Source organism: Siniperca chuatsi, linkage group LG8 (assembly GCF_020085105.1).
Source record: "Siniperca chuatsi isolate FFG_IHB_CAS linkage group LG8, ASM2008510v1, whole genome shotgun sequence".
In the NCBI taxonomy this organism is placed as follows: domain Eukaryota; kingdom Metazoa; phylum Chordata; class Actinopteri; order Centrarchiformes; family Sinipercidae; genus Siniperca; species Siniperca chuatsi.
The window spans coordinates 7,225,376-7,250,752 of NC_058049.1; the positions used below are offsets into that span (position 1 = coordinate 7,225,376).

Genomic DNA, 25,377 nt, shown 5'->3' on the forward strand with positions numbered 1-25,377 from the left:
GCAGGCCCCGTGTTGCTCACTCCACTGAGTCTGTGGTTGAGTTTAGTCTGAGAGGTTTCATAGAACAAACATCCCTTTAAGGATGTTTAAGATTCAAGGTACAAGGTAATTTGTTATCATATTACAACACAAGGTTGTATAATAAAATGACAAAGCCTACAGTATGCCCTTTCTTGTACTTAGTCTAAGCAGATGTCACTGTCTTGATCTTGCAGCAAAACAAAATGAACAAGGGGTTTTCTTGGTGAGGGTTGGTGTGGGGGCAAATCAACAACTAAATGTTTCATAGATCAAACTAGTGCACAAAGCCAGTCAGTGCAAAGGGAGAATGAAGGACATACAATAGACAGGAGGCTAAAAATATCACAGTACAAATTTGCCGATCAAACACTGTTCACGCTCGGAAAACACGGCAAACAGTATAGTTGCCATACATGTATATTGAATATGGTGAGTTCAATGCACTGAACCAGTTTGCCATGAAGTAGTTAAACTCAATAGAGTGAAATACAATGAAATACACTGAAAGAAGAAGTCAGAAAAAATTTTGTATATAAACATCAGTCTATCCTTAGCTGTTGATACAACTTAAGTTGAATACAGAGTAAAATAGCAAGCACTGGATCCAACATTGCAACATTATAAAATAAGATTTTTGATTTGCTGTAGTTACCCACTTAGTTATTTGTTTGTGCTTCATTATTTTCTCAGCACTGTCACGTAACCTTCAAATTTATCCCAGTTTTTACCTTTGACCAACCACTGTTCTACCCTTGGATGCAATCACTATGTAGAAGTTCACAGACTGCAAGTACTATAAAAAGTTACATGAATATTAACAACCCAAATTTATTGTCACATACAAAATACAACATCTAGTGAAATCCGTTCTCTGCATTTAATCCATCCTAAGTATTAGGAGCAGTGGGCAGCTACTGTGCAGCACCTGGGGACTAACAGCAGTTCATACATGTTTTTCAATGGTGGGGGAAATCGGAGCAATCTCACGTAAGCATGGGGAGAACATGTAAACTCCACACAGAAAGGCCCTGTCCAGGCCAGGATTCAAACCCTGGACCTTCTTGCTGTGAGCAGAGTACACAACTAAAACTGGGTTAAAGGCTTAGTTAAATAGTAAGCCCATACTGTAATATTGTGCTTGCTGAAATGAATGCAAGACAAGTGCTTTAATTTAGTATATGAATCCCTTATCCTATACTCTGCACTGTTAACAAACATGCACAATCTTGCTAATTATGCTTTTATTTTTTGATCTTTAAGTCTTTTTGTCAACATAAATCTGAGTTTTCATGTACTGTGCTGAAAAAGTAAAATGTTTAAACTGAATCTCAACCACGTCAGCCTCATCAGACGACATTGCATGGTGCTTGCTCTTTAATCTTTAATATGTCTCATTCTGTGGAGAGACTAGAACTCTGCAGCTACACAGGGGAACATTTTTGCTTTTATCCTGGGATACTGCAGGTCCTGAGGCAGGAGAGCAGACTGCACAGAGGACACAATCCGGTTTTTAGCAACTTGGATTGAATTACATTATAATTCCTTGGGTGAGACCCAGCTTCAAGTGCTCCACTTCCTTTGGAGCCAATGTGAGAGGATAACTTCAGATTTTAATACACATTATTGCTGAGTGCTGCCTTTTTTGAAGTAGGGCATGGCTCTGCACTTGGCTGGAGAACATGGAGCCCATCTATTTTTATCTGGGCCCACAGAAGGGCTTCTGGATGGTAAAACTGCAGAGCAAACAAGTTGTTGCAATTACTAAAGTAAGCCATGCAGAAAATCTTTTGACAATAATGCAAATTATAACTACTTTGAATTTTTTTTCAGCCAGACGGGACACCTTAAATTAACATGGTAGAGGTATGGAAGGTAGTATGCCTAGGCCATAAGGCTCACATCGATCTGGCAGTTAAATTCAACCTGGGGTGTAGGTACAATGGGTGGAGTTAAGGAGTGTGTCAAATGTTAAATGAAAATCAAAATGTGATCCAGTATTTTTTAGCTTTTGAGTTTGAACTACTTTGTTAAAATTATTTTTTCACATGATGATCAGTGTGTGTGGATCACTGATACTAAAAATTAAGTATGCATTTTTAATTCAAACTGAAATACCAACCATCTATCTATCTATCTATCTATCTATCTATCTATCTATCTATCTATCTATCTATCTATCTATCTATCTATCTATCTATCTATCTATCTATCTATCTATCTATCTATCTATCTATCTATATGTCTGTCTGTCTATCTACATCCTGAAAAACATTACATTACAGGTTACATCACAGACATGTCTTTGTGTGGGCCAACAATGGTACTCTAGCGCCCTCAAGTGGAAAGTCAAATAAATTACTCACACCCATGGATGTGCTACAGATTAGAACAAAAGCATGATTTTATGTTGTGATTTTATTTGAATCAAGAATTAGACCTATGGAATCATCATTTTGACATGTATGGCACTTTTTTTAAAATAAAAGTGTGAATAAACAGAAAGTTAGTCTCATAAGAATTGCAATCTTTTGCTGGGAACTTGACTTGATAAATAATTCAACACATAGAACATCGCAGAAATACAATATTCAACCCATATCAAGAGCAAATATGCAGACATACATTAAAATGACTAATATCCAAGTCAAAAGTGCAATGTAAAGAATCATTCTCAAAAATATAGTCAATGTTGTTTGTATTTGGAGTTAGCTTTAAAATAAGGCTGCAAGATGAAAAGTCTAATTGAGTTGCCAGATGTTTAGAAAATATCACAATTTAAAGTACTTTTAAAAAGTTGACAGCAGCTGATATTTGGTTTAAATGGTATGTTAGATTGTAGCCTGAGCTGTATAATAAAGGAAATAAAGAAATTATTTGATTATGTGGAGATAAGGCATTAATTGAAATTTACATTTATGTAGTAGGCTATCTTATGGTGTTACTTTTTACTGCAATTTTTGATGATCAGTGAAGAATAAATTAATGTGCCAATGACTGAAGGGAGGGAATTAATACATTGGTTAGTACATACATAGGCTACCTAAATAGGCTGATAAAATAATTTGTAGGCTATCTGTCTATAAGTTGTGCAACATTATTAGTTGCTAAATTTCCAATAAAACCAGTTTGAAAAAAAAACTAACTTTTAAAATATATCCGCCAGTTTGATTACTGTTTAGGTTGTGTAATTTTAACTACCAGTGATATTATACTGTGAGTTGTGAGTTTTTGGAAAATGTTTTACTTAGTAAAGATATTTGCCAGTAAAACAAATAGGTTAATGCACGTTTAATGTACCATGTACATGCAACGCCTATTTCCGGATACAAACCGTACCACGCATGCGCAAAATTGAATACAGTGGCGGGGAATCAAGACGACAACAAACTTTCATTAGCCATTCAACCGCTGCATTTCACTGTTTACTGTTTTTAAAATCTGAACTCAAAGATGGTTGAAGGTCCGGGGTGCACATTAAACGGAGAGAAAATCCGTTCTAAAGTCCAAAAAGGACAGAAATTGAAAGAGATTAGAGGCAGTTTGACAACATCCACCGTGAGTTAACGTTACGTTATGTCACAATTTTTGTGATGGGGGTTGTTAGCAAGTTATCAAGCTAGCGTTAACCAGTTGCGTTTTGGTTTTGCTGTTGCTGCTGCATGCTAACCAGCTTATGTCTCCTTACAGAAGAACAACTCCGAGGGAAATGCTTTCCACAGTTTTTATGGTTCTCAGTTCACCGGCGTTGAAACGCTGGGAAAGGAGCTCTTTATGTACTTTGGTCCAAGAGCGTTGAGGTAATGTAGCTAGACTGTACGTTACACTCAGACGGCCACTATTTTCAGTCATTAGCTATCGTTATATCTCCAAGTAACTTTTAGCTTAGTCAATGCTATCGGGGTTTTGGGGGTTATGCCAAATTTTGTTACCCGTCAGATTATGTGACCTGATTAGGAATTTCAGCTATATTGCTACTGCAACTTTTTTTATCATACTTAGTCACATATTTTATTTTGATAGCTGTTACCAAACATGGTGCCTCCATCATATTCAAGCTACACAGTTTTCTATCACATTTTGATAAATGTGATTTCGGTGTACCAAAATCTGTGTCAGCTTTTGTGACATTAGTGACATCGGAGGATTAATTAGTTATGTTACATTAAAAAAGACCAAAGGGTCAGATATTGACAGACTACAGACAGACAGACATACATACATACAGTATACACAACAGTTTGTCTTATCACATAGCAAGTATCAAAATTTGTGACCATGTCAAATTTCTATGGAGGGACTATTTTATGGTAACAGCTACTATCAAAGTAAAGTATGTGATAAAGTATGATAAAAATGTTTGCAGTGGCAATAAAGCTGAAACTCTTAATTGGGTCACAGAATCTAGTGAGTCACAAAGTTTGGAGGATTCTTGCAAATGTATTTATTTGTGTGGTTTGCATTTGTGTTGTTTGCTGTATGTTGGAGGGCAATATGGGAAATAAGCCATTAGGGTTCATCTTGTTTTTTCATCCTTGATAATTGTTAGAATAGGTGGCCAATATTGATCAAATTCTCTGTATCTCTATATGTAATTTTATATTGCAATATCAATATCGAGATAGATAGAAGTACATTTTCTGGAAATTCGATTGAGAAACTAATTATGAAAAAAATAACTAGACAGGATTGACTGTTTTTGGATAATCCAGTGAATCAAATGACTATCAAATCAACAAATCCAGATACTTAATTACATTGATACAAAAAATGTAAAAATACTGACCATTAATGGCCAAAATTCAGTTATTGATTTGCAATATTTGTCACAATAGTCTAATACAATCAGAGATATTAAAGGGATAACTTGAATTGTGTAAATAATGTTGTAATTTTTAACAGTGTAACAAATTGATGTTGTTTTACAGTTTTACACACACACACACACACACACATATAGCTGAGTGCTGGTGTAAGCAAGCAGGATTTGTTTATTTGAGTTTCCTGCACCATATGGGTTTACAAGACACTATACAGCAACAGCAACCAGGATGGCCACATGACAAATCATAATATACAGTTCCACAAATTCAAAAAGAGAACATTTCCAAACATTCATTTTCCATGAAAGAAATTCATATTATGTTGTATACAGTGTTCTCTGTCTTAGTTGCCATGTATTTTCTATAAATCTTGCTTGTGGATCTTTAGTAGTTTTTGTATTTATACAAAGTATAAATTAGTATCAGTATTTATATTACACTACACCTAAATTATATTAAACATATTGCAACCGTACTATTTCACATCTCTCCTTTACAAGACATGACTCCCATCCCATGTCCCCTTCAATTGCACATTTTGCCGTATATTTATGCACCCCAAGAAAGCACCTCATGGCTAGACTCTGGATAGCATTACTGTCAGGGGCATCCTCAGGTAGAAGTGTAAGTGCCTTGTGTGAACTTCAGCAGTTCGCATGGCTGTTAATAGACACACACAAGGTATTGCTAGGTTTAACTCTGTGACATTTCTATTACACAATTGAGTCTCCAACCACCAGGCCAACTTTCTGTCCTTTTGTTGTCAAGTCTTATATAACTTGAGACATGCTATCTTTAAATGGAATTTGTCTTTTCTTTCTTTCGTGCTCACATCTTTTAGAGTCCACTTTGGTATGAATGGATCAATGCGTATAAACCCTGCTGAGAGGAAGGATAGGACAGGCTCCATACCAGTGCTTGAAATACACCTGACTAACGACATTGTGTGCTTCTTTGACAGCACTGTGGAAATAAGGTAACAGGGACACCAGCATAGCCTAGATAGATTGAGGTGACAGTTCACCTTGGGGTACGAGTCTCATTCAGTGAGTATGTCCTACATTTGGCTGTGTCTGAGAGAGTGGCTATTGTTGCATGAAAAACACAGCCTTTTTGGCTCGACATTTGTCCAGTTCATTGACTGTAAGGTCCTGCTGTACTGTTCAGCAGCCAGTCAGACATTTATTTCTACTGTCTGAAAATGTCACCTATGCTGTCCTGTCTCATTATAAACAAACTGAAACAGAATATATGAAAGAAACCATTTTGAAATTTATAATCACAAGCATGTACCAGTTGACCTTGTGGCACACTTGCAGTAACAGCCACCATATACAATATTTTCTAAAGTCTTCCAGTACTATAAAACTGTGTGCTTGCAGGATGACAGAGGACTGTGAGCAACGGGTGAGGGCTATTGAGAGTCTGGATGTGTGCTCCTCCAAGTTCAGCTTCTCCCGCTCTGAGGAGGCAGTGAGGAGCCAAAGTAGCAGGATGCTCAGTGATGTTCTACTAGACCAGGCCGTCATGCCGGGAGTCGGCAACATCATTAAAAACGAAGCCCTGTTTGACTCGGGCCTCCACCCAGCCATGAAGGTATGGAAAAGATGATGGATTGTGTTCAGCAGAGGAACAAAAAAAAATGGTAAAAATGCAAGACAACTCTCACAGCAAAAGTTTAAGCCCCTGTATTATTGAGTGATGCATTGCAATGAGGAGGTTAAAATAGGGAAAAGACAAACAAGTGCATTGTGGTGCAGCTATGCCTTCCCCTCTGTGCAGTTAGGAAATGGAAATGTTTAGGGTTTTTTTATATGAATATTTTTGTCTTTATTGAGACTCAAATAGGGGTTTCCCTCTGATTCATAACATATATTTATAAAAAAAACTCAAATATTTTCTATTCCATTTCTGGAAATCATATGTGAAATGGGAAAGATCAAATGCTTCACATTCCTCTTAGGGAATATTTTCATTAAGCAAACTATAGAAGAAAAGTGTGATTTTTAGAGTGACCTATCCACTGCCAGTAAGACACTTTGCAGCATACTACTCAACTATTACCTGGGGCTCTGCTCCACTCCCCTTAAAAAGTATTTGGTAGGGTTTAAGAATATAGCACACTGAACCAAAACATTAATCTAGGACTTTTGGCCTCTTCTTCTGGGACTACTGAATCTTTATGAGCTTCTCCTCCATTATCGAGCCCCTAGGTGTCCTGAAAGAGCTACAAGTGGTGTGTGTTTGTGTGCTTTACATATTTTTACAATGTGTGAGCCAGAGCTTAGCCAATGCTACTTGGGGTTTTGGGGGTTACACCAAATTCTGTTACCTGTCAGATTATGTGACCTGATTAGGAATTTCAGCTATATTGCTACTGCAACGTTTTTAGGTCCTTGCTGCCTGGGCTGCAAGTCTTGGGAATACATTTTATGTCATTTTTTTCTGTTGCATCATGTTAAATCCAGTTTTTCTTTCATGTCTGGTGTTTTCATTGTTTATATGCTTGTATTATTGATTTGCTGACTGTGAAGCGCCCTTCTTCTCTGTTTTGAAATGAAGAGCTGTCCAAATAAGGTTTATTCACTCTGCCTGTGAACTGTAACTAACAGTGCTGCTTCATTCTTAGGTTCAGCAGCTGACAGACGAGCAGATCCACCACTTGGTGAAGATGACGCGTGATTTCACTCTTCTGTTTTATAAGGTTAGATGTTTGTACATCAATAGCAAAAACATATGTATTTAAAATAGTTTTGGTGGTAATCCCAGATCTGTATGTGCATTAAAATGGATACACATTTACTTGTAGGTATTTAGCTGACAGCTCATTTAGAATGACTTGCAATAATGGCTAACTTAAAATTCTGTATTGCAGAGGAGGGAGAGCAAAAGCCAATACCCCACTGCCTAGAGAATGAACAAAACAAATATTCCTGTTCATGCATAATAGACAAGTAAGAAAAGGTGAATGTTTTTTACTTTCTCTTTATCCTCATCTTTTTCTTGTCTGCTGTTCTTGTCTCTATCAGTGTCGCAAATCTGGCTCTCCTCTCTACAAACATTACAAAGTCTACAAGCGTCCCCAGTGCGGCCAGTGCTTTCATGTCATCACAGTCTGTCGTCTTGGAGACAACGGCAGGATGACTTACTTCTGCGAACGCTGTCAGAAGGGAGATCCCAGCGGGCTTGACATCAGGTAGAAATCCTCATAGACCTTTGGCACTTTGACTGAAAAGGTATTGTCTTGCATTCTTGTAAGGAGTGTTTCATTGAGGTTTGGTCTGGGTGTTGCTCAAAAATGTTTGATACCAATACTGTTCCATTTAGTGTATTTACTTTTTAAGAATTAACTTTATTAATTTGTTCCAATAAAATGTTCCAATATAGGATAAAACCTTTTTGTAGGCTTTTGATTCTTCTTAATACATTTTAGTGATTTTAATTTAACACCAAAAAGCAACACTGTAAAGCTAGGTGTCATTTTTCAAAACCTAGTCTTTGCAGAAAGTTCTAAAGCCTTTTAGATAATACGTTCAAATTTAGAGAGGCCATCTTTGCAGGCAGATGGGCTTGGCAGGGTGTGGGAAGTGTTATGGGGGGAAATTAATGCGCATATAAGGCTGTGTTTGCCAGACAGGGCACAGGCTCAACACCTCCTGGGTAGTGTTTGAGCAAAGCTTTGTGAGGGGTTAGAGCCTAAAGCCCTTACAACGCATTACACAGCTGATAAAGCAATCTGTGAGGAAAGTTTCCTGAAAGCCGCTACTACTTTCCTCCTTCATGACTGTTGGCATTGCAGATTTGCCTCCTTGTCAAACACAGTCGAGCTTCGTGTCAGAGCACGAACATGTATGCTTGGAGCAATTATATGAAACACATTGCCTTCTCGCATATCTTCATCCTCTGCTGGATCTGCAAATGTTTGACTAAAGTTTTCTCTTTGCCTGTATTTTCTATAATCTGGTTACAATAATAGCTGTTGAATAATTTATATTTATTGCTCATTTTGCACTTGCAGTTCCAAGGACTAACTGCTTGTAATATAAGTAATCAAAGAAATTTATGTTTACATATGCACATATTGTAAATAATTCTGGAAGTATTCCTCAGCTAAATGCCTAAACTGTCAAGTAATAAAATGAAATCGCAATTAGTGTCACATTTCCCTGTATGAAAGAGTCATTTTCCTAAAATAGAAATACACTCAGTTGCCAGTTTATTGGGTACGCCTCGTTAAAACTAATGCAGTGCAATACAAAAGCCCTGCAAAAATCCTTCCTTCGTGAAGGTTATAATGTAGTTTTTGTTGAAACTGTTTTAGGAAGTTGTTGATTCAACTGTATCATTTTGGAGGCTGTAGTTTGTGCTGCTGTTTAATTGTATTGTGTTATGCTGAGAGGTGTTTCTCATTTTTAGTCTACCATCATTGATATAAATGGGGTGGACAAAATATTAGAAAATGTAGAAATATTCAAAACATTTTGTCTTTTAACAGTTATGTGTGTGTGTGTGTGTGTGTGTGTGTGTGTGTGTGTGTGTGTGTGTCAAGTTTTCATAATAATGTACTAAATGTGTGGCTGTGGGTCTGTGTAAACACCAAGGGAACCTGAGTTCTGTTTTTACACAGTACCATTTTTTCTGATTCAGTGCACACGTTTCATTCATTAGCAAGCCTGTTTTAGCAACAAAGGTTCATTAGGATCACCGTTGTCACTCTTGTGTTTCCTTTATCCAGTAAGCTCCCAGTCAGAAACAGTCTGATTGGCTGGGCCTACAATGAGAGAACCAATGATAATGTGGCTAAGAAGGAGGAAGAGGACTGGGCCTGTCAACTCTGCACACTCATCAACCAGTCAGAAGCAAAAGCCTGTGATGCCTGCCTCACTCCAAGACCTGAGGGTGAGTGAAATGTTCTGCTTTTATAGTCAGTGAATTTAAATGGGTGACAGAATAATATAAATAATGATGCTATGCACTGTTTGCCATTGATGCTTAAGTACTTCTGAGCAAGGCACCAATCACCAAGCTGTTGAAGTGACTGCAGTCGAGCAGGCTGACTTAGTATGTGTGTTTGTCTGTGTGTGTGTGTGTATTAGTGCGCAAGTAATGTGTGTGTCTGTCAGTTGGCCATTTTTCTCAGACTGTATCTTGAGATACATTATGGCAGCAGTGAACTAGTCCGTGCTATCTGTTGCCTCGACCAAACCACAGTTGAATGGTTTAGTTTGTACGTGTTTTATTTTATAGTTTTACATTTTTTAGGATCATACTGCCAAATGTCAAATAGCTGATTGAGTTGCTGTATGAGAATCACTCAAGAATACAGTTTGCCCATGGTTCATTTAATGCTGAGCTTTCCAAGCATAAGGGTAAATTGCTGACTATCATACTGTATGTCAGCCTTTCATTTTGGCATCGATACCTGCAGTTTGTTCACATCATGTTCTCAACCCAAATAAACTACACTTTGGGCAGGACAGAAACCTGCATTTTCAGGCATGTGGCTGCATTAACAGTGCTTATAAAAAGAAGTGTAAAGAAGTGCTTATAAAGTTTTAATTCATTTAGATTACTTTGTGAGATCTCTGAGATATTTTTTCTATTTAACATTAAATGTTCTTTTTTTATTGATCGGTGTAAATTTTATTTATTTCATTTCATTTTATTAAACAATAAATCATGAAAACATCCAAGGAGTGTTAAGATTTTTTACAGGGACTGTACTTGTAACCACCCGAGTTTTAACGGTGTTATCCTCAACTGTGTGTCAACTGACATGAGTGTGAGTAAGTAATGAGTAATGGCTGCATTTTTTGATAAACTATTCCTTTAAAATCTGTGGAAATGAATAATGGACATTTACTGTATTTCTCCAGGGAAAGTACAGTTATATATTTACTTCGTCTACTGTTGACCACTAAGCTGCTCCACTAAAACAGCTGGGGATTAAGTGCCTTGCTCAAGGGCACATTGATGGTAGTTTTTGAGGCTCCCAGTTTATGACACTGATGTCAAGCATCATAGTTAACCATTACTGAAAACATTTACAAATCTTCTAGTTTTATTATATGGGGGCTCATTTCATAGAATCTTGCATAAGGGCATCTTCAGCCCAACAGATTGTGTGACATTTTATTTGACTACACAGCACAGCAGTCTGCTGCTTACTGGTAAATTTTATGGCAAGCTAACCACTTAAAGACAACAACAACCTGCATTTTATGAGAGAAGCTAGTGCATCAGAATAAGCTACGGTTGCTGAACATGAAATTAGTTTCTCAGTCTGGCTCCTTCTCCACAGTCCACAAAGAAGACATCAGCACTGAAGCATCAGCCTTCACAGCTGATTTGATTAAATACCCCTGCACTGCCTTTAAGAAGCCACAAGAGGAGCTCAAAGTCAACTGGAGGTCTGCATTTGGAACTTCCACCCTTGTTTTCTCTGACTTGAGCAAGAAGCCAAAGCATGTAAACTCCCCGCTCTCCCCAGCCGGCAGTCATTTGAATTCCTTGGCGGCAGAGCGAGGTTCATATAAATACAGCGTCTGCCAAGGGACAACAAGCCCCAATTATGCCTCTGGTGGCTGGCAGAAGCAAAGTGCTGAGCTCTCCAATGGGGAATCACTGGCCTCCTACAGTCACCCATCCAAGAAAATGAGAATTGATCACAGTCCTTTTGCCAGTAACAATGCTCAAAATGGAACCCCCAACTCACGGTGAGTGAATCTCTGGCTTGGCTATTCATGAATAAGTTTATAATAAGAGAAGTTTTTTGCAACTTCAGGGAGATAAGTGGGATAAAAAAGCATCTGACTGTGGAATTTTTAATGCAACATTGTTAAAAAAGTTCAGATTGATGAATAGCCATAGCAGGATACCATGCAAATACAATTATTACCAACACATATCACCACACACGGTTGAAGAGAGGTTGTTTGCTCACTAATAAGGGTTGATGTGACAGGTATGCTTGTGTTTTATTTTCAATTTATTTCAAACTAATAAGACTGTTTCTTCTCCTCTGTCAGTACGCACAAAATAGCAGCGACAAGCCGCAGCTCCTCCATTTCTTCCAGTCCCAGTGCCCCTTGTTGTGCATCCCATCGTCGTCCAGCTGTCCTCAGAGTGGTCAACAAAGAGGGGGAGAATAAGGGACGACAGTTCTACGCCTGCTCGCTCCCCAGAGAGACCAAGTGTAACTTCTTCGAGGTGAAAATTATCTATTGTTTTTTTTTTTTAAGTATCTTTTAGTTTTAACCTATCCACAATATGTTAGCATCAAATTTAAATGCCTGAAATAAAAGTTTACCACCATGTTAATAAAACCTTGTTTTCTCTGTTGCAGTGGGCTGACTTGCACTTCCCTTTTTGTCACCACGAGAAACGCTGTTTAATGAGGACAGTTCTGAAACTAGGACCAAACAATGGCCGGAATTTCTACACCTGCAGCTTTCAAAAGGGTAAACAGTGTGACTTTTTCCAGTGGGCAGAGAATGGACCAGTGGTATCCATCCTCCCTGGTTGTTAATGTGTTTTGGCAATGCATTACTTCTAAATGAAACCCTGATGCCTATATGTTCATATAAATAAATGGATATAGAAAGGGACACGATAACTCATCATTATCTCCGTGAAATACGCAGATTTGTACTGAACTAGACATTTAATGGAGAATATCTTATCAACCGTATGACCTTCAGATCATGCCCAACCACTTGATTGTACAAAAATGTTTTACTTAATGTGTCTATTTGCATTTGATTTGTATCATGTCCTATCAATGTCCATCTTTTAAAGATGTATGTTTCAAAGTTATCATGAGAAAGAAAAGTGTGAAAAATAAAGAATATAAAGTCTAAACATTTTTTAAATTACATTTTATTTATGACTTAAAACCAAAATCATCAGCATAAAAATACAGTATGGAGACTGTTAAATTAAGCATATAAAAGAGCTGCAGATAATCGTACACCATTTAAAAGCAGTCCACAGATTTCAGGAGTGGTGTGTCTGACTTGGAGTTTGACACCATGTAGTGGAACTGAGAGAAGCCAGGGACTTTGTTACAGGCCGCACCTTAGGAGATTAAAGAGAAAACAAATAAACACTACAGGTGAAACAAAACTTTTACCCACTTCTCATTAAGGCCCCATTTAATTCTGGTATATAAAATGTGATCTGTACATAGGTCTGCCATTCGAATGCTAATAGGTCTGATCACATCTCCTTTATTACACCTGTTCATCTACATGTACTTAATGTCTGCATCCAGTGGAGACTGGATGTCAAACTTCAGATCATAAGACTAACTTTAATGAAATGTAACTTTAATTAAACTGGGTTCTTAACTGTATGGTTAAAATTTTGAACAAAAAGTTGACAAATGTACCTTTTAATTTCAGACCTTTTTAAGGCTGTACTGTACATGTTCTACACTGGTCTCCTCATGTTGTGTAAACATGCCTCTGAAAACCCGTGAAAGTTAATTAAAATATCACAAAATTACATCAAGTTTGACTTCTCCTTTCAAAGCCAAACATGCTCTCATGCTTATTGTCAAAGTGGCAGTCATCAGAGCCAATGTTAAATATTTTGTTTATGGTATTATTGTAGCAAGGCTATACAAGAGACTTTGGTTATTTGTATATAAACAATTGGTTACTGGAAGTTTAGATTACTTTTGGTTAAACATTTTAGATTTTAGATGAAGCCCTGTTTTAAAGCCTCAAAAATGCCGATATTTTATAAGCATGTTTAAACTCAGTAATCAGCAATATTCATATGACCATTTAATACTGCTGTGCAATATACTCTCTTCAGTTTAAAATTCCCTATTTATTGATATCCTCCATCTCATTATAATCTTAATAAGCTACACTTAACTTCATGTTAAGTCAACAGTTCATGCACTATTACTTTATACCATATTATTATTATCATCGACCGGTAAACCCACTTTGTACTCCACACTTATTTTAATTTTATACTTATACCCACTCGGTACTTAATTTATCTGACCTGTATTATAGTGTATTATATTTTTTGCTTAGTACTTCTATTCCTGTGTGCACTGACGTGATAGTGAGCTGCTATAACAAATGAGTTTCCCCTCAGGGATCAATAAAGTGTTTCTGATTCTGATTTAAAAATAAGCAGGAAGCTGTTGACATTACAGCAAGCTGTTTTATTTTTCATACAGATATTTAATCTGTTCAAACCTAATTTACACTGGATGTTCTTTTAATACATTTTTTCAGAACTATATTGTAAGTTTAACATGCTTTTAGGTGAATAATCAGAATTATTTATAGAAATTGAAAGCAAATGCAAATAAAAGACTGCCCTCATCAATATGTTTATGCATATACATCTGCTTGTCTACATCTCTGTAGGTGTGTGTGTGTGTGTGTGTGTGTGTGTGTGTCAGTCAGTGTCAAAGTACCTTTGGCAGTAGCTGAACAATCTGTATTTGTGAACCTACACACTCACCGTAATGGCCTGTTGTGTTAGCACAGATGATGGCTCCAAAGAACTCTGAGTAATGCCTCTTGATTCTGGAAATGGACGTCTTGCAGGCTGCCGAGGGATCTGCCCCGGCCCTCATCAGCTCCACGGCCAAGTAACTGTTGGCAGGATTACATGCAGTACACATGAGGCAAACTAACGAGTGCTGTCAGGGCCACCAACCAGGATGATGATGGGGATGTGCTTGCGATTATGGTGTGGGATAAATCTGATGCAAACAAAAATGATGTCAAGAAACACTGATTAAATATGATTTTTTTATAAATAGTAATATTCCCAGCCTCACTCAATAGAGTCGTGACACTACTTTTTAGGTGTTCACAAGTGTGTAAAATCAGCAAATGGGGAGAAATTGTAGTAATTTACCATCACTGCAATGCAAATTACCTGCTCTATACAGACACTATGGGTGCCATTAACTCCATTAGCCTGAGGTCAAATGTATAAAACAATGAGTGACACATTGCAATTTCCTTAAAATTACTTGTGTAAAAGTTTGGGAATTCTAAGTGGGAAATGTGTAGTAACCTTATTCCTCACTGAATGCTTCTGACAGGAGATGTACCATGTTAGGTGTTATTTTCCACACAAAATAGCAAGCAAATTTGAGTAAAATTTCCTTTTTGGAGAGTGATACTTTACATTGTATCTCGTAACACTCGTTAAAGGAAAGATTCAGGATTTTGGGACTTTTGCTAGTGATTTGTTACTGCTACATTTTGACTGTCTATAGGAATGCTTGTAACCACACTTAAGGCAGTAAAATAGCTGGACTGCTGGGGAAAATGTGGGCATGGAGAATGAATGATAAACACACTTCAGTCCACTAGTAGGAAGGTCTTCTTGAAAAACGCAACCCCCAATAGTTCCAGGAAGTGACTCAGAAAACTATGATTGAAATAGGCAGCCCTGAGGTGTGGTTGTGTGTGACTATGAATATAAAGCTGAGTCCAACTTGAAAAACAGTATGTGTACTCACCAAACTATCCTGGATAAATAAATCTTTAAAAAAAAAAAAAACCCTTCTGAGACTGCTATATTCTCACAGCTTGGAAACAAACAGCAGCTTAAGTCAAATATCGCCTCTTCTGCGGAATGTACAAATGACAGTTTTGGGGCAATGTAGTCACACCTCCACTCTTTATAATACTGTTGTTGCACTTGCAGCAAGATGTTCACACCAGAAATTGACTGTTTAAAAACTACATGTGTCACAGATGTCAATATTCTCTGAAACACAATTCTTCTGTCAAGGAAAAAGCCATATAACAATCCTATTATTCTAAATGGTGGCTGGGAAATAAACCCTGGTTAGGGTGCACAAAGGAGCTGTGATCCAGTCAACATTTCTCATGAAATTTTAGATGCAACACTGTTAGAGAAGTTCTGATGGATGATTATTTATGATGATTTAAGAACTGAGGAAGAAACCATAGCAAACCATATTTGTTCACACTAAAAAAATAAACCCTTCTTCACATTATTTACATACTTTTGTGGATCCTTTTTTGTTCTGTGACAAATAAGAAAAGCTTAATATGTAGGTCAGAAATTTCCTGATGTTCCTTTTTTAATGTCCTATTTGATGACCTTGAGATTAATCTTCTTCTATGCAGTGGAGCACCCAGTGACTCAAAGTAAAAATACCGGAAAGGCATTTTTAATTTAATTTGTTATGAAAGGACGATGGGTCAGGTACCTTGGCAGAAAGCGCATCATGATGTCTCCATCTCCAGTTGAAGCAGCACCACCAGCTGAGCTATCTGCATAGGCCCCTGCTCCAATGATAGGAGAGTCCCCAACACGGCTGCAGGACAGGACCAGGGTTTAACACACACAAAAAAAGAAACAGTTCAACACTTTTTAAATTTAAATTAATTAAAACATTTTTTATCATCTATAAAATTATCAATGCCTCGGTTTCTCTTGAAGATGCAACTAATGGCCGGCATATAACTGAGATTCATTATGGAACCTATTCATCCAAACAGTAATTGTTCTATTAGGTAGCTCTCTCCAAAGCTCCCATATATTTGACTAATTATAAAAGTCATTAAACAGTGACAAAAAGCATGCTAAAACATGAGATGCAGTTAAAAGCAAAGACAAGCTAGGCCTAGGCCTAGGCCTAGGCCAAGAATGAACTTCCTTACTCAAAATTATCACATAATCTGCATACCCTGGAACTTTGTGAGTTAGTCCATTGGTTGATGTACCAGCAGCCACGTGACCATCTTGATCAACGCAAATCATCCCTTGTGCAAAAACAAAAGAAGTGGTAAATGTCAGCCATCACTAGGGTATCTTAGTAGCTAAAGAAAGCTAGTCATTTCAAGCCCTCGTGAGGTAGTGTTTATAGTGCTTAAGTTTTTTGTGAGCATAACACTAAATTCCTAGCAACTCCAGGTGCCCTGATCAGTACATAGGTCTAGCTCCAGCCACATTAAAAGGAGAGTGGTAAGAATACTCTAGTAAGTGCTTGAATACTAAACTGTATAAAATGCCTGAGGAAAGCTGACTTCACATCCCGTATTAACAGATAAAACCTACCTATGGTGTCATGGGAGCGTGTATTAGCATGCTGTGCGCTCTTGTTCTGTGTCAATGTCCCCCTGGGCTTGTAGGGTCCACAGGACTTGGAAGGATCCGGAAACACGTTCTTTTGACAGAAAATAAAAACGTTATCACTGTTTGCATAATACTATTATCCTTGGACATATTTATTGTAATAGCACACAAGCAAGACATGGGGTAAATTGCAAGCATTTGCTTGGATTTACTGTGATGTAATGAAATAACACTCAGGACTTTTGTCACCAAGCGGTTTGGTACCTTATAATAAATAGGGAGTCTTGTTCAGTTTGGGATCTCTCTAAAATCTTGTTTCCAGTGACTGAACCATCATATGAACAAAACATCCCTGTTTAAATTCCTGCTGCAGCCAGAATGTGTCTTTTAGCAATCGAATACCATGTTTTATTGAGAGTGACAAGCTACTGTCCCTGAGTGTAGTGTAGTATGACAAAAGGTTTCCTTGTCTCTCTACCTCTTCTCTGCTCTTATGAGTGACTAAGTGTACCAGCTTGACCTGCAGGGAGGTGTGAAAAGTTCGTTCTACTCTTTTGATGTTACAGGTGAGTGGAATTCTGCTAAAAAAAAAAAAAAAAAGAATATTTTTTTAAGTCAGATTTTGAGTTTGTCACAAAATTTGTTAAGTCACAAAATGTGGACTTGTGGCCATAAAAAGTACATGAAAAGGTATTTTCATATAGAATGTATCTGTATTAACATTACCTTTTTACAGAGCTTCCATCATGCCATCAATAAACCAAAGTTGGGATCAACTAGAGAGTGCCTGTGCATTATTCATAAAGCAAAGTCTGTTATATTCCATTTCATGAAGGTGAACGTAAAACCCTTGAAAACATTTCTTTAGTTATAAAAAATTCAGGTACAGTTTTCTCCTCTGACCTGTGAAAAACACAGGCTGCCAAATGGATTATACAATTTATGGAAGTATTGAATGCCTACATGTATGGAGACCAATACTTAGTACTCTCTCATCTGTTTTGTGTCTTGTACCATTTGTCAGTATTTACTGCTGAATGTTTTCTATGACTCTTAACCAAATCTATTTAGGTAAATGTATTGTACTTGCTAAATAAAATGATTTATTGGCATGAAAAGTTAAAAAAAAAAGCTTTGGGGAAAACTTTAGAAATGTTATCAGTTTTGTCAGCTTTATCTGCTTTGTCTCTTCCTCAACTATTGTTGAGATGACTTTGAACAAGGCACTTGACTTTTCAGTGGCCATCAGTAGAGGACTGTCCTTGTACTGGACAGCCCCAAGTGTATAATGGTGTAAATTTGATCAATGAGACACTTCATACTCTCTCTCCAATGATAACAGCTGACTTAAAAGGAAAAAAGAAATCTCATTCTGGAGATTTTGGAGCGCTACTGGGGAAGTGAACAAGTTAGTTTTAAAGACTAGCAACAACCCAGTGCTGTAGGGCATCACCTCTACCACAAAAGCTGACTTTTTCTGAACTACTTTAGTATGCCTGTCAATTTCCCAACTTAATATCAATCTTTTAGAAGCAGCACGCCTGTAGCCAATACAAGTGAGAAAAACACACACTCTAATACACACACACACACACACACCTTTCGATAATTAGGTTGGCAGTTGCCCTTCAGCCACTGTGAGAAAATATTCACAGACTTGTTGGTAGTCAGGTCTTCTGCGACGAAGCCCATGTTTTCAGCAAACAAAGAAGCTATAAAGAGAGAAGTAATACTTTCAGGTCAAGTTACACATTCAGGTCCACACTGACCTTGGGTTATAAGAAAACAAAGGGTCACAAACAAAGGAGAGACTGGAGCTAATCTCATCTCATTTAGGCTTGTAAATCGCTACTGTTTTGAACAGCAGTGACCTTAGTCCTCCTCAGTTGAATTGAATTTCACTAAAGTTTTTCTTAGGATTTGAGCCAATTTATTTGATTTAAAATACGCTTATCAGTGGAATAAAATATAAAAGTGGAATATAAAAATATTGGCCTTCAGTTTACTTTAAATGACTTGCAGAGAGATGTGCACCTCCTCCTCTACTCATTAACTGCTGTCATGAAAAAAAACTAAAAGAACGCTCCTTTCTGGGTTATACAATCATTCTATTTGTGTTCAGAGCATTATACGTAGCTCTGACCCATGCCTTCATTGCTAACCGTTAACGTTAGTGATCTACGGATTAAAGCTTATTCAAGTGTTGCAAAAGAGACACTTTACAAAAGTGCCTGAAATGCTTTGGCCTTAAAACATATTTTATTCCTTTTCTTTAAACTCTACACAACTGCATTTAAAGATAACTTGGAGAAAGTATTAGATCTCTGTTGGTCAGTGAATTGAATTTACATACTGTATGTTGTTATGTAAGATTATTCCTTCCAACATTAACCATGATTTTTTTTACATATACTTTTGTGGACATTAATCCACACATACCTGACTCTCCTACTAGCAGTGTGTGGTCAGTGTGCTCCATCACAGCTCTCGCTACTCCAATGGCATTCTTGATCCTTCTCAGGTCTGCAACTGCACCCACCTCCATTGTATCCCTGGTCACAGAGAATACACAGCAATCAAAAATTACTGCTGATTTACTGGACACAAGTAGTATCTGTTTAAAGGTAACCTATGGAGTTTTTTTTAACTCTAGTAGCGCTATGTAACCGGTTTTCTATGAGTGGGTCCCCTTTTTCTTTGTCTCATGCACATGCTCACGGGTGATGCAATTCACATTCCTGCCAAACGTGTCACACTATTCCACAGATATACAGGTGGCGGTAATGTGCCAAGATACAGCAATGTGCCAGCAAAGGCAGGAAAGAAGAAGACTGCTTGCAAACATGGATGTAAATAATGCACGTTACAAACTTAAGAAAAATCGACCTTGCAAATGTTTTATGAGGAAGGACATGTATTTATCATATTTGTAAGGATACACACAGTGCGTTTTGGTAACACTGAATGCAAGCATAACTTGTTTGTTTACAAGAAAACTCCACAGGGAACCTTTAAAGAGGGCCCTCTAACCCCCCACCCCTTTGATAAACAGTTAGCCAGTGATTAACACAAATAGTTTCCATAACATAGATGATTAAGCAAATCAAACTCTCACAATTCTCCAAGTTAACTTGTATTTCTAGATATTATTTCTATCTCTTAAATATTGTGGTTGAGATTAGCAAATTAGCACAATGACTCAAGCCCATAAAGGGCTACTCAGGCTAACAGTGTAATATTTATGAATTAGCTAACTGTACAGAAAGATAGAGACACCCTTTACAGTGTAATGCACTACTAGAAATGCACTGCAATAAATAGTACATCTGTTAAACCTGTAGTATAATGTTCAGTTTTGTCTGAGACTGTCTCAAAGTGAAGTTAACTCAAATTTGTAATCTAGTTTTTGAGGCTGTACTTTGTGGTGGTGGTGGTGATGTAATACATTATAGAGAGGTGTTTATCCACCACAACAAACGAATGTCTCAAGAATTGCCACAGAGTTGAGTAAAATTCTCAGATACAAAATCAACTAGAATTACCGCCCTGCGGTTGAATGCCTTCACCAACCAGTCAAGTTGCAGTTTACATCCATGTCTGTCCAGACTCATTTAATATATGTTGTGAATATTTGGAAGGAATTGAATAAAAAGGTATAAAGTGTATTGTTTGGCTAAATGGAAGTTATCACTATATTGATGATACATATGACAGACGACCCAAAAATAGAATGCCTCCGGCCACGGCTATCACCAGCGCGGAGGCATTCAAATTTAACATTATATTAAGTTTTTCAGTTTTTACAGAACTAGTGTTCATTGCAGGGCTGGTCTATTGGATTGCATTAAAATGTACAGGTGCTTTGATTCTTGTGCTCAGTCGAAGTGTACAATATGTCTGCCGGTGATAGCTACTGTATTTCTTATGCAGCTATATTGGATAGTGTGTGGGAGAATCTCCTCTCCCCACAATGTGCTCATGATTATGTAACCAAAAAAGTCAATTTTCCTGCGAAATGTTCCAAGGAACATTCCACAGAGTAATAACAAACAGCTTGCTGCTTGCCTTTTGTCTGTAATCATGAGCTGACATTTGCTTCCCATGATAACTTCTGAGTGTGTAAATATTTGTACTTAAGGACTTAATAATTGGAAAGCTTTGAAATCCTAATGAGAATCTTAATTAGTGCTTTATCAAAGAAAGGCTGGCTGGAAAGGTCAACCAGTTACGGATGTAAATGTTAGATGCATAGACAGCACCAGCACAAATTGTAAGACAGTTACACAATATGTTGACAGCTGCAGGTGCCTAATTAGAGGAGTCAATATCTAGGTCATTTTCAATTAAATGTAGGTCATTTCTGATTTAAAAAACTGTCACAAACATTTCTCCATTCATTTAGAGCTATTTCTTGCTTATATTTTGTTAAATTTTAGGGAACTTAGAACAAGAGCATTGCTGAAGATTTAGGCTTTTACCAAAAGTGCTAAACGATAACATTTGCAAAAATAAAACTGGGCTTGTACTGTCTTACACAGCTGCTTTTGGGTTGCACAAAAAAAACAAAAACAGATTTTCCACATTACCAATCTTTACTGCTTCATTATGCTGCATTACAAATATTTTTTACCATGTAATTTCCTATTTTTACTTTTAATAACATCGCGGTTTATGTCCATGGTTTACCCGTTCATGATCATGGCATCCAGCGTGGTCTCTCCAGACTCATCTGGGCTCCCGCCATAGCCTACACTGCCATCACATTGCTCCATTTCACAGCAGGCACAGCCCTTCTCCACTGCGTCCAACACTGAGCCACCAGACTGCAGGGCATTCCATGCTGCAGTATAAAACAACACAGTGAAACATTCAGTATACAATATACAACAAAACCAGACATACCCAGGATAGGAAGTAAACACCCTCCACCAGTCAAATGATATCACAGTGAATTTAGGCCACGCTGTTGCATTTTACCAAACTTTTTGGCAGCTTATCCTCATCTTGGGAGAGGGAGGGTAAGGTCACTCTGTTCTGCAAATCTAGATTTGACTAAAAAAGGCTGCGTGTGACACTAACAACCACGCTGAGAAAGACAGTTTGTGTCCTGTTCTGAGGAAACTTTACTGTGACACCACTGAACGTCCCGTTTTATAGAAACTTTGACAGCTAAAGTAAAATTATCTGATACCACAAAACACATTTTGCAAACTAGATATTGCTTCGGTTGAGTCTAATAAGTAACATGCAATGAATCTGTATTGAATTTGGGTTAAAAAAAAGTAATCCCTTCTTATCCTATAAATACTGAACAACAATAATCTCTGCGCTTTCTTGGAGATTGTGATTTTAAGTTGTGTTAAATATGTAGGGTAAATAATTAAATTAATTACAACCATTTGCTCAATTTACATATCGGGGCAGATGAGTTAAAGGTTAAGATGCTGCATAAGATGACCAGTACGCTGGATTGCTAATAAACAGGGAATGTGAGCTGACAAGCATTTGGTCACTGATCCCCAAGTGCCCATGGGGGATCAAAATACCAACTGGTAGCACTGTCACCAGCTTGACACTAAATTCTCAGACCATTGCACAGTGTTCAGCAAGGTACTACCACAAATTCCTCCTCTTATAATTTATGATTTATCCATCTACAAATTATGTTCGTCTACCATCTTTGGTAAGTGCCTTCGTCTCAAGATATAAGTCTTTTCTGTTATATCAAACTCAGCATTACAATCTTTTTCACTTAGAAAATGCAGCAGAATGGAAGAGGAGATTAGCCTGCTATTGTCAGCTGCTTCTGTAACCCCCTAAAGGAAAAGAGATCTGCATGGGCGGATCAATAGCAGTGGCACACAGACTACACTTTTAAATACCTACCCGCAGAACAGATAGCTGGGTACATTTTTCATTTTCATACCCACCGCAGGGAAAAGAGGTGATGTACATCTGATGAATTAAAGGGTATCCATCTATCAAATGGTGAGATTTTTAAATTAACTTTAATCACCTGCAGGTTTGATGTGTTGCTTGAGATGTTTTGAACACCATTTCTATCATTTTTTTCGTGTTGAGCTGTGCACCTGGTGGAAATCCACTTGACAGATAAGTCACAAGCAATGCTGAAATATTTTCAGTTTCAATTTGAACATGTCCAACGTATCATCTTGAAGGAAATCAAATAGAGTGGAGGCAGACCTGGCAATGGCAGTTATGAAGCCTAGTGGGTTCTGCCCATTTCCTATTCACATCTACAACTCGTCTTACACACTTGTACGGTTAAGCTGTAGTGGAGTCACAAGTATACTGCAAAAAAAAGTATGTAATAGTGTGAGGGGGAAATCCTGAAAATACTGGTTATGGAGCCTGCCAGAGATTGCACTCCACCACACATACACACTCTCTCTCTCTCTGTCTCCTTAGGTGATGGAAAATTGGTTGTACAGTTCAATCTTGCATTCATAAATAAACATTAAAATTAGACAAAAATAAACATTTCTAGGGCTGCAACTGACAATTATTTTCATTATCAATCAATCTGCAGATCATTTTCTTTATTAATTAATTAACTGTTTGGTCTATAAGATGACAGAAAATAGCAATGCCCTGCACAATTTCCTAATTCCAAGGAGAACAAAGTGAATTATAAAGTCTCCTTCATCACTAGTTTCTGGTTGTCCACCACCCTAAGTCTTGCCTCAGATAGCTGCATGATGAGCCATCTAATGGTTTAGTCATCTAATGTCACAGTGTGCACAGCTATAAGTGCTAATAAGTTCATTTATAAAACTTGAACTACTGCTCTGCAACTAACAGGACTGTTAGACATGTAGTTGTACAAGAATTTAAAGTAGATTCATGTCACAAAACGTAAAGCAGATGACATCCTAGAATAACAAGTCAGATTATCAACAGGAAGGCAGATGATATCCAACCTCTGCATCTCTTTCAAATGTCATGACTCACCTTGTAATGTTTTCTCTGCAAGCTTAAATAATTGTACTTTACATCCGCATAAATAACCAGCCCTGCGAGAATTGCCCCTACATGAAACATAATAATCTTTATTTTGACACAGAAGACTGCTGTAAAAATGCTGTAAATGAGACCAGATAGAAAATACAATTTTGCAGCGGCACACCAATACAGGTAGGCTACTTAGCAATTAATCCGGTGACCAGATATTGTCAAATTAAAAGAGAAAATACAGTATGCTATAAAGTACAGTATATTGCAGATTTTTTGTAACTGATCTATCCAGTGAATTATTTAACGCTCAGACACATACAGAAACAATATAGTGGTGTTCAATACGATGAAAAAACAAATAACCAACGTACAAAAATATTCCTTTTGGGGTGGCACTGTAGGCTATTTGTTTGTCAGCCACAATGTCACATGATTGAACTCTAGTCTGAGTGAAACTTCTGAAACAATTTTATCTATTTTTTTTCAACCTTTTAAGTAAGTATCGTATGACTGACCTGTAGCCGTTGCATTCTTGAATGGCCACGTATTGATAACTAGAGGTACTGATGCATGTCCAAGTGGAAACAGTAACGTTAAAGTAGAGATCAGGAGCGATATAAACATTTTGTCCAGACAAACCGTTGCATTAACATTACACTCCTATCCTTATTTCCAATTCACTGATATTTTTCACGCCACCGTGAATATGTAATGCACCTGTAGAAACAGGGCAGGTTGTTACACCTAATATTTTATGAAAGAGAATTCGCTATAGAGAAATGCTACACTTCGGTTTAATGAAAGGTTACAATTAAACTTCCTTGTTGTGTCACATGCTTAGTGGGCGGGTTCTTCATTAAAGGGACAGTACAAATACTTCGGAGCAGGGGGAAATCTGTCATGCAGTTGTGGTAAGTTGCCTTATGACACAAATGACCTATGATAACAAAAAACTGAAGGCGCATGTAATAGTCTACATGTATTTAACCAATGTAGCAGTAGCCTATACCACTTTTTGCAAAAACAGTTTCAACACGGTTGTCTTTGCGGAAATATAATAAAAGGAACTCTTCAAAATAAGACGGTGTAGTCCCTCATTAGTCCAGGAGTGTTCTATCGTAGAAAAGCTTTCATTCGTCTTGTTTGTGTGTCCAGATGACTACGACTGAAACCTTTTCTACAATAAAAAGAACTGTAATACAAAGGGAATTAATTCTGAAATATTTTGAAATAATGTGTTGACGTGGCCGGAAACGTCATAAAATATAAAAGCTAGCATTGTCTCAGTTTAAGTACTAAGCTAGCTAATTAGATAGAACATATGTACATTTTAAAGACAAATTTCAAACTGATGCATTCAACTTTACTGACTAAACACACATTACACAAGTGTGTAACATTCAGCTATGTAGGCAGGCTATTGCCAGCTATCGTGCTAAATGTTACATGTTAAACAGTCTATGGTTAA

At 37.4% G+C, this 25,377-nt stretch overlaps 2 protein-coding genes across 5 annotated transcripts; one reads left to right on the forward strand and one right to left on the reverse strand.

The window, feature by feature from the left end:
* Positions 1-3,357: 3,357 nt before the first annotated feature.
* neil3 (nei-like DNA glycosylase 3) lies at positions 3,358-13,346 on the forward strand. Of its 3 annotated transcripts, none has more exons than XM_044205931.1 (10): positions 3,358-3,576; positions 3,709-3,818; positions 5,683-5,817; positions 6,224-6,437; positions 7,471-7,545; positions 7,871-8,037; positions 9,577-9,740; positions 11,143-11,557; positions 11,870-12,050; positions 12,187-13,346. In XM_044205931.1, exons 1-10 carry the CDS (start codon positions 3,472-3,474, stop codon positions 12,367-12,369), a joined length of 1,749 nt encoding a protein of 582 aa, XP_044061866.1. In that variant the 5' UTR covers positions 3,358-3,471; the 3' UTR covers positions 12,370-13,346. The 3 variants fall into 3 exon arrangements, with proteins under 3 accessions (XP_044061866.1, XP_044061868.1, XP_044061869.1); XM_044205933.1 differs by having other exon boundaries at positions 6,293-6,437; XM_044205934.1 differs by lacking the exon at positions 5,683-5,817 and having other exon boundaries at positions 12,187-12,701.
* Positions 12,702-24,744, reverse strand: aga (aspartylglucosaminidase). Of its 2 annotated transcripts, XM_044205936.1 has the most exons (9): positions 24,425-24,742; positions 21,621-21,774; positions 19,374-19,486; positions 18,534-18,646; positions 16,917-17,025; positions 16,546-16,621; positions 16,066-16,173; positions 14,331-14,464; positions 12,702-12,917 (listed from the first exon to the last, which is right to left on the reverse strand). In XM_044205936.1, exons 1-9 carry the CDS (start codon positions 24,531-24,533, stop codon positions 12,817-12,819), a joined length of 1,017 nt encoding a protein of 338 aa, XP_044061871.1. In that variant the 5' UTR covers positions 24,534-24,742; the 3' UTR covers positions 12,702-12,816. The 2 variants fall into 2 exon arrangements, with proteins under 2 accessions (XP_044061871.1, XP_044061872.1); XM_044205937.1 differs by lacking the exons at positions 12,702-12,917; positions 14,331-14,464 and adding an exon at positions 14,487-14,574 and having other exon boundaries at positions 24,425-24,744.
* Between the last annotated feature and the right edge of the window lie 633 nt (positions 24,745-25,377).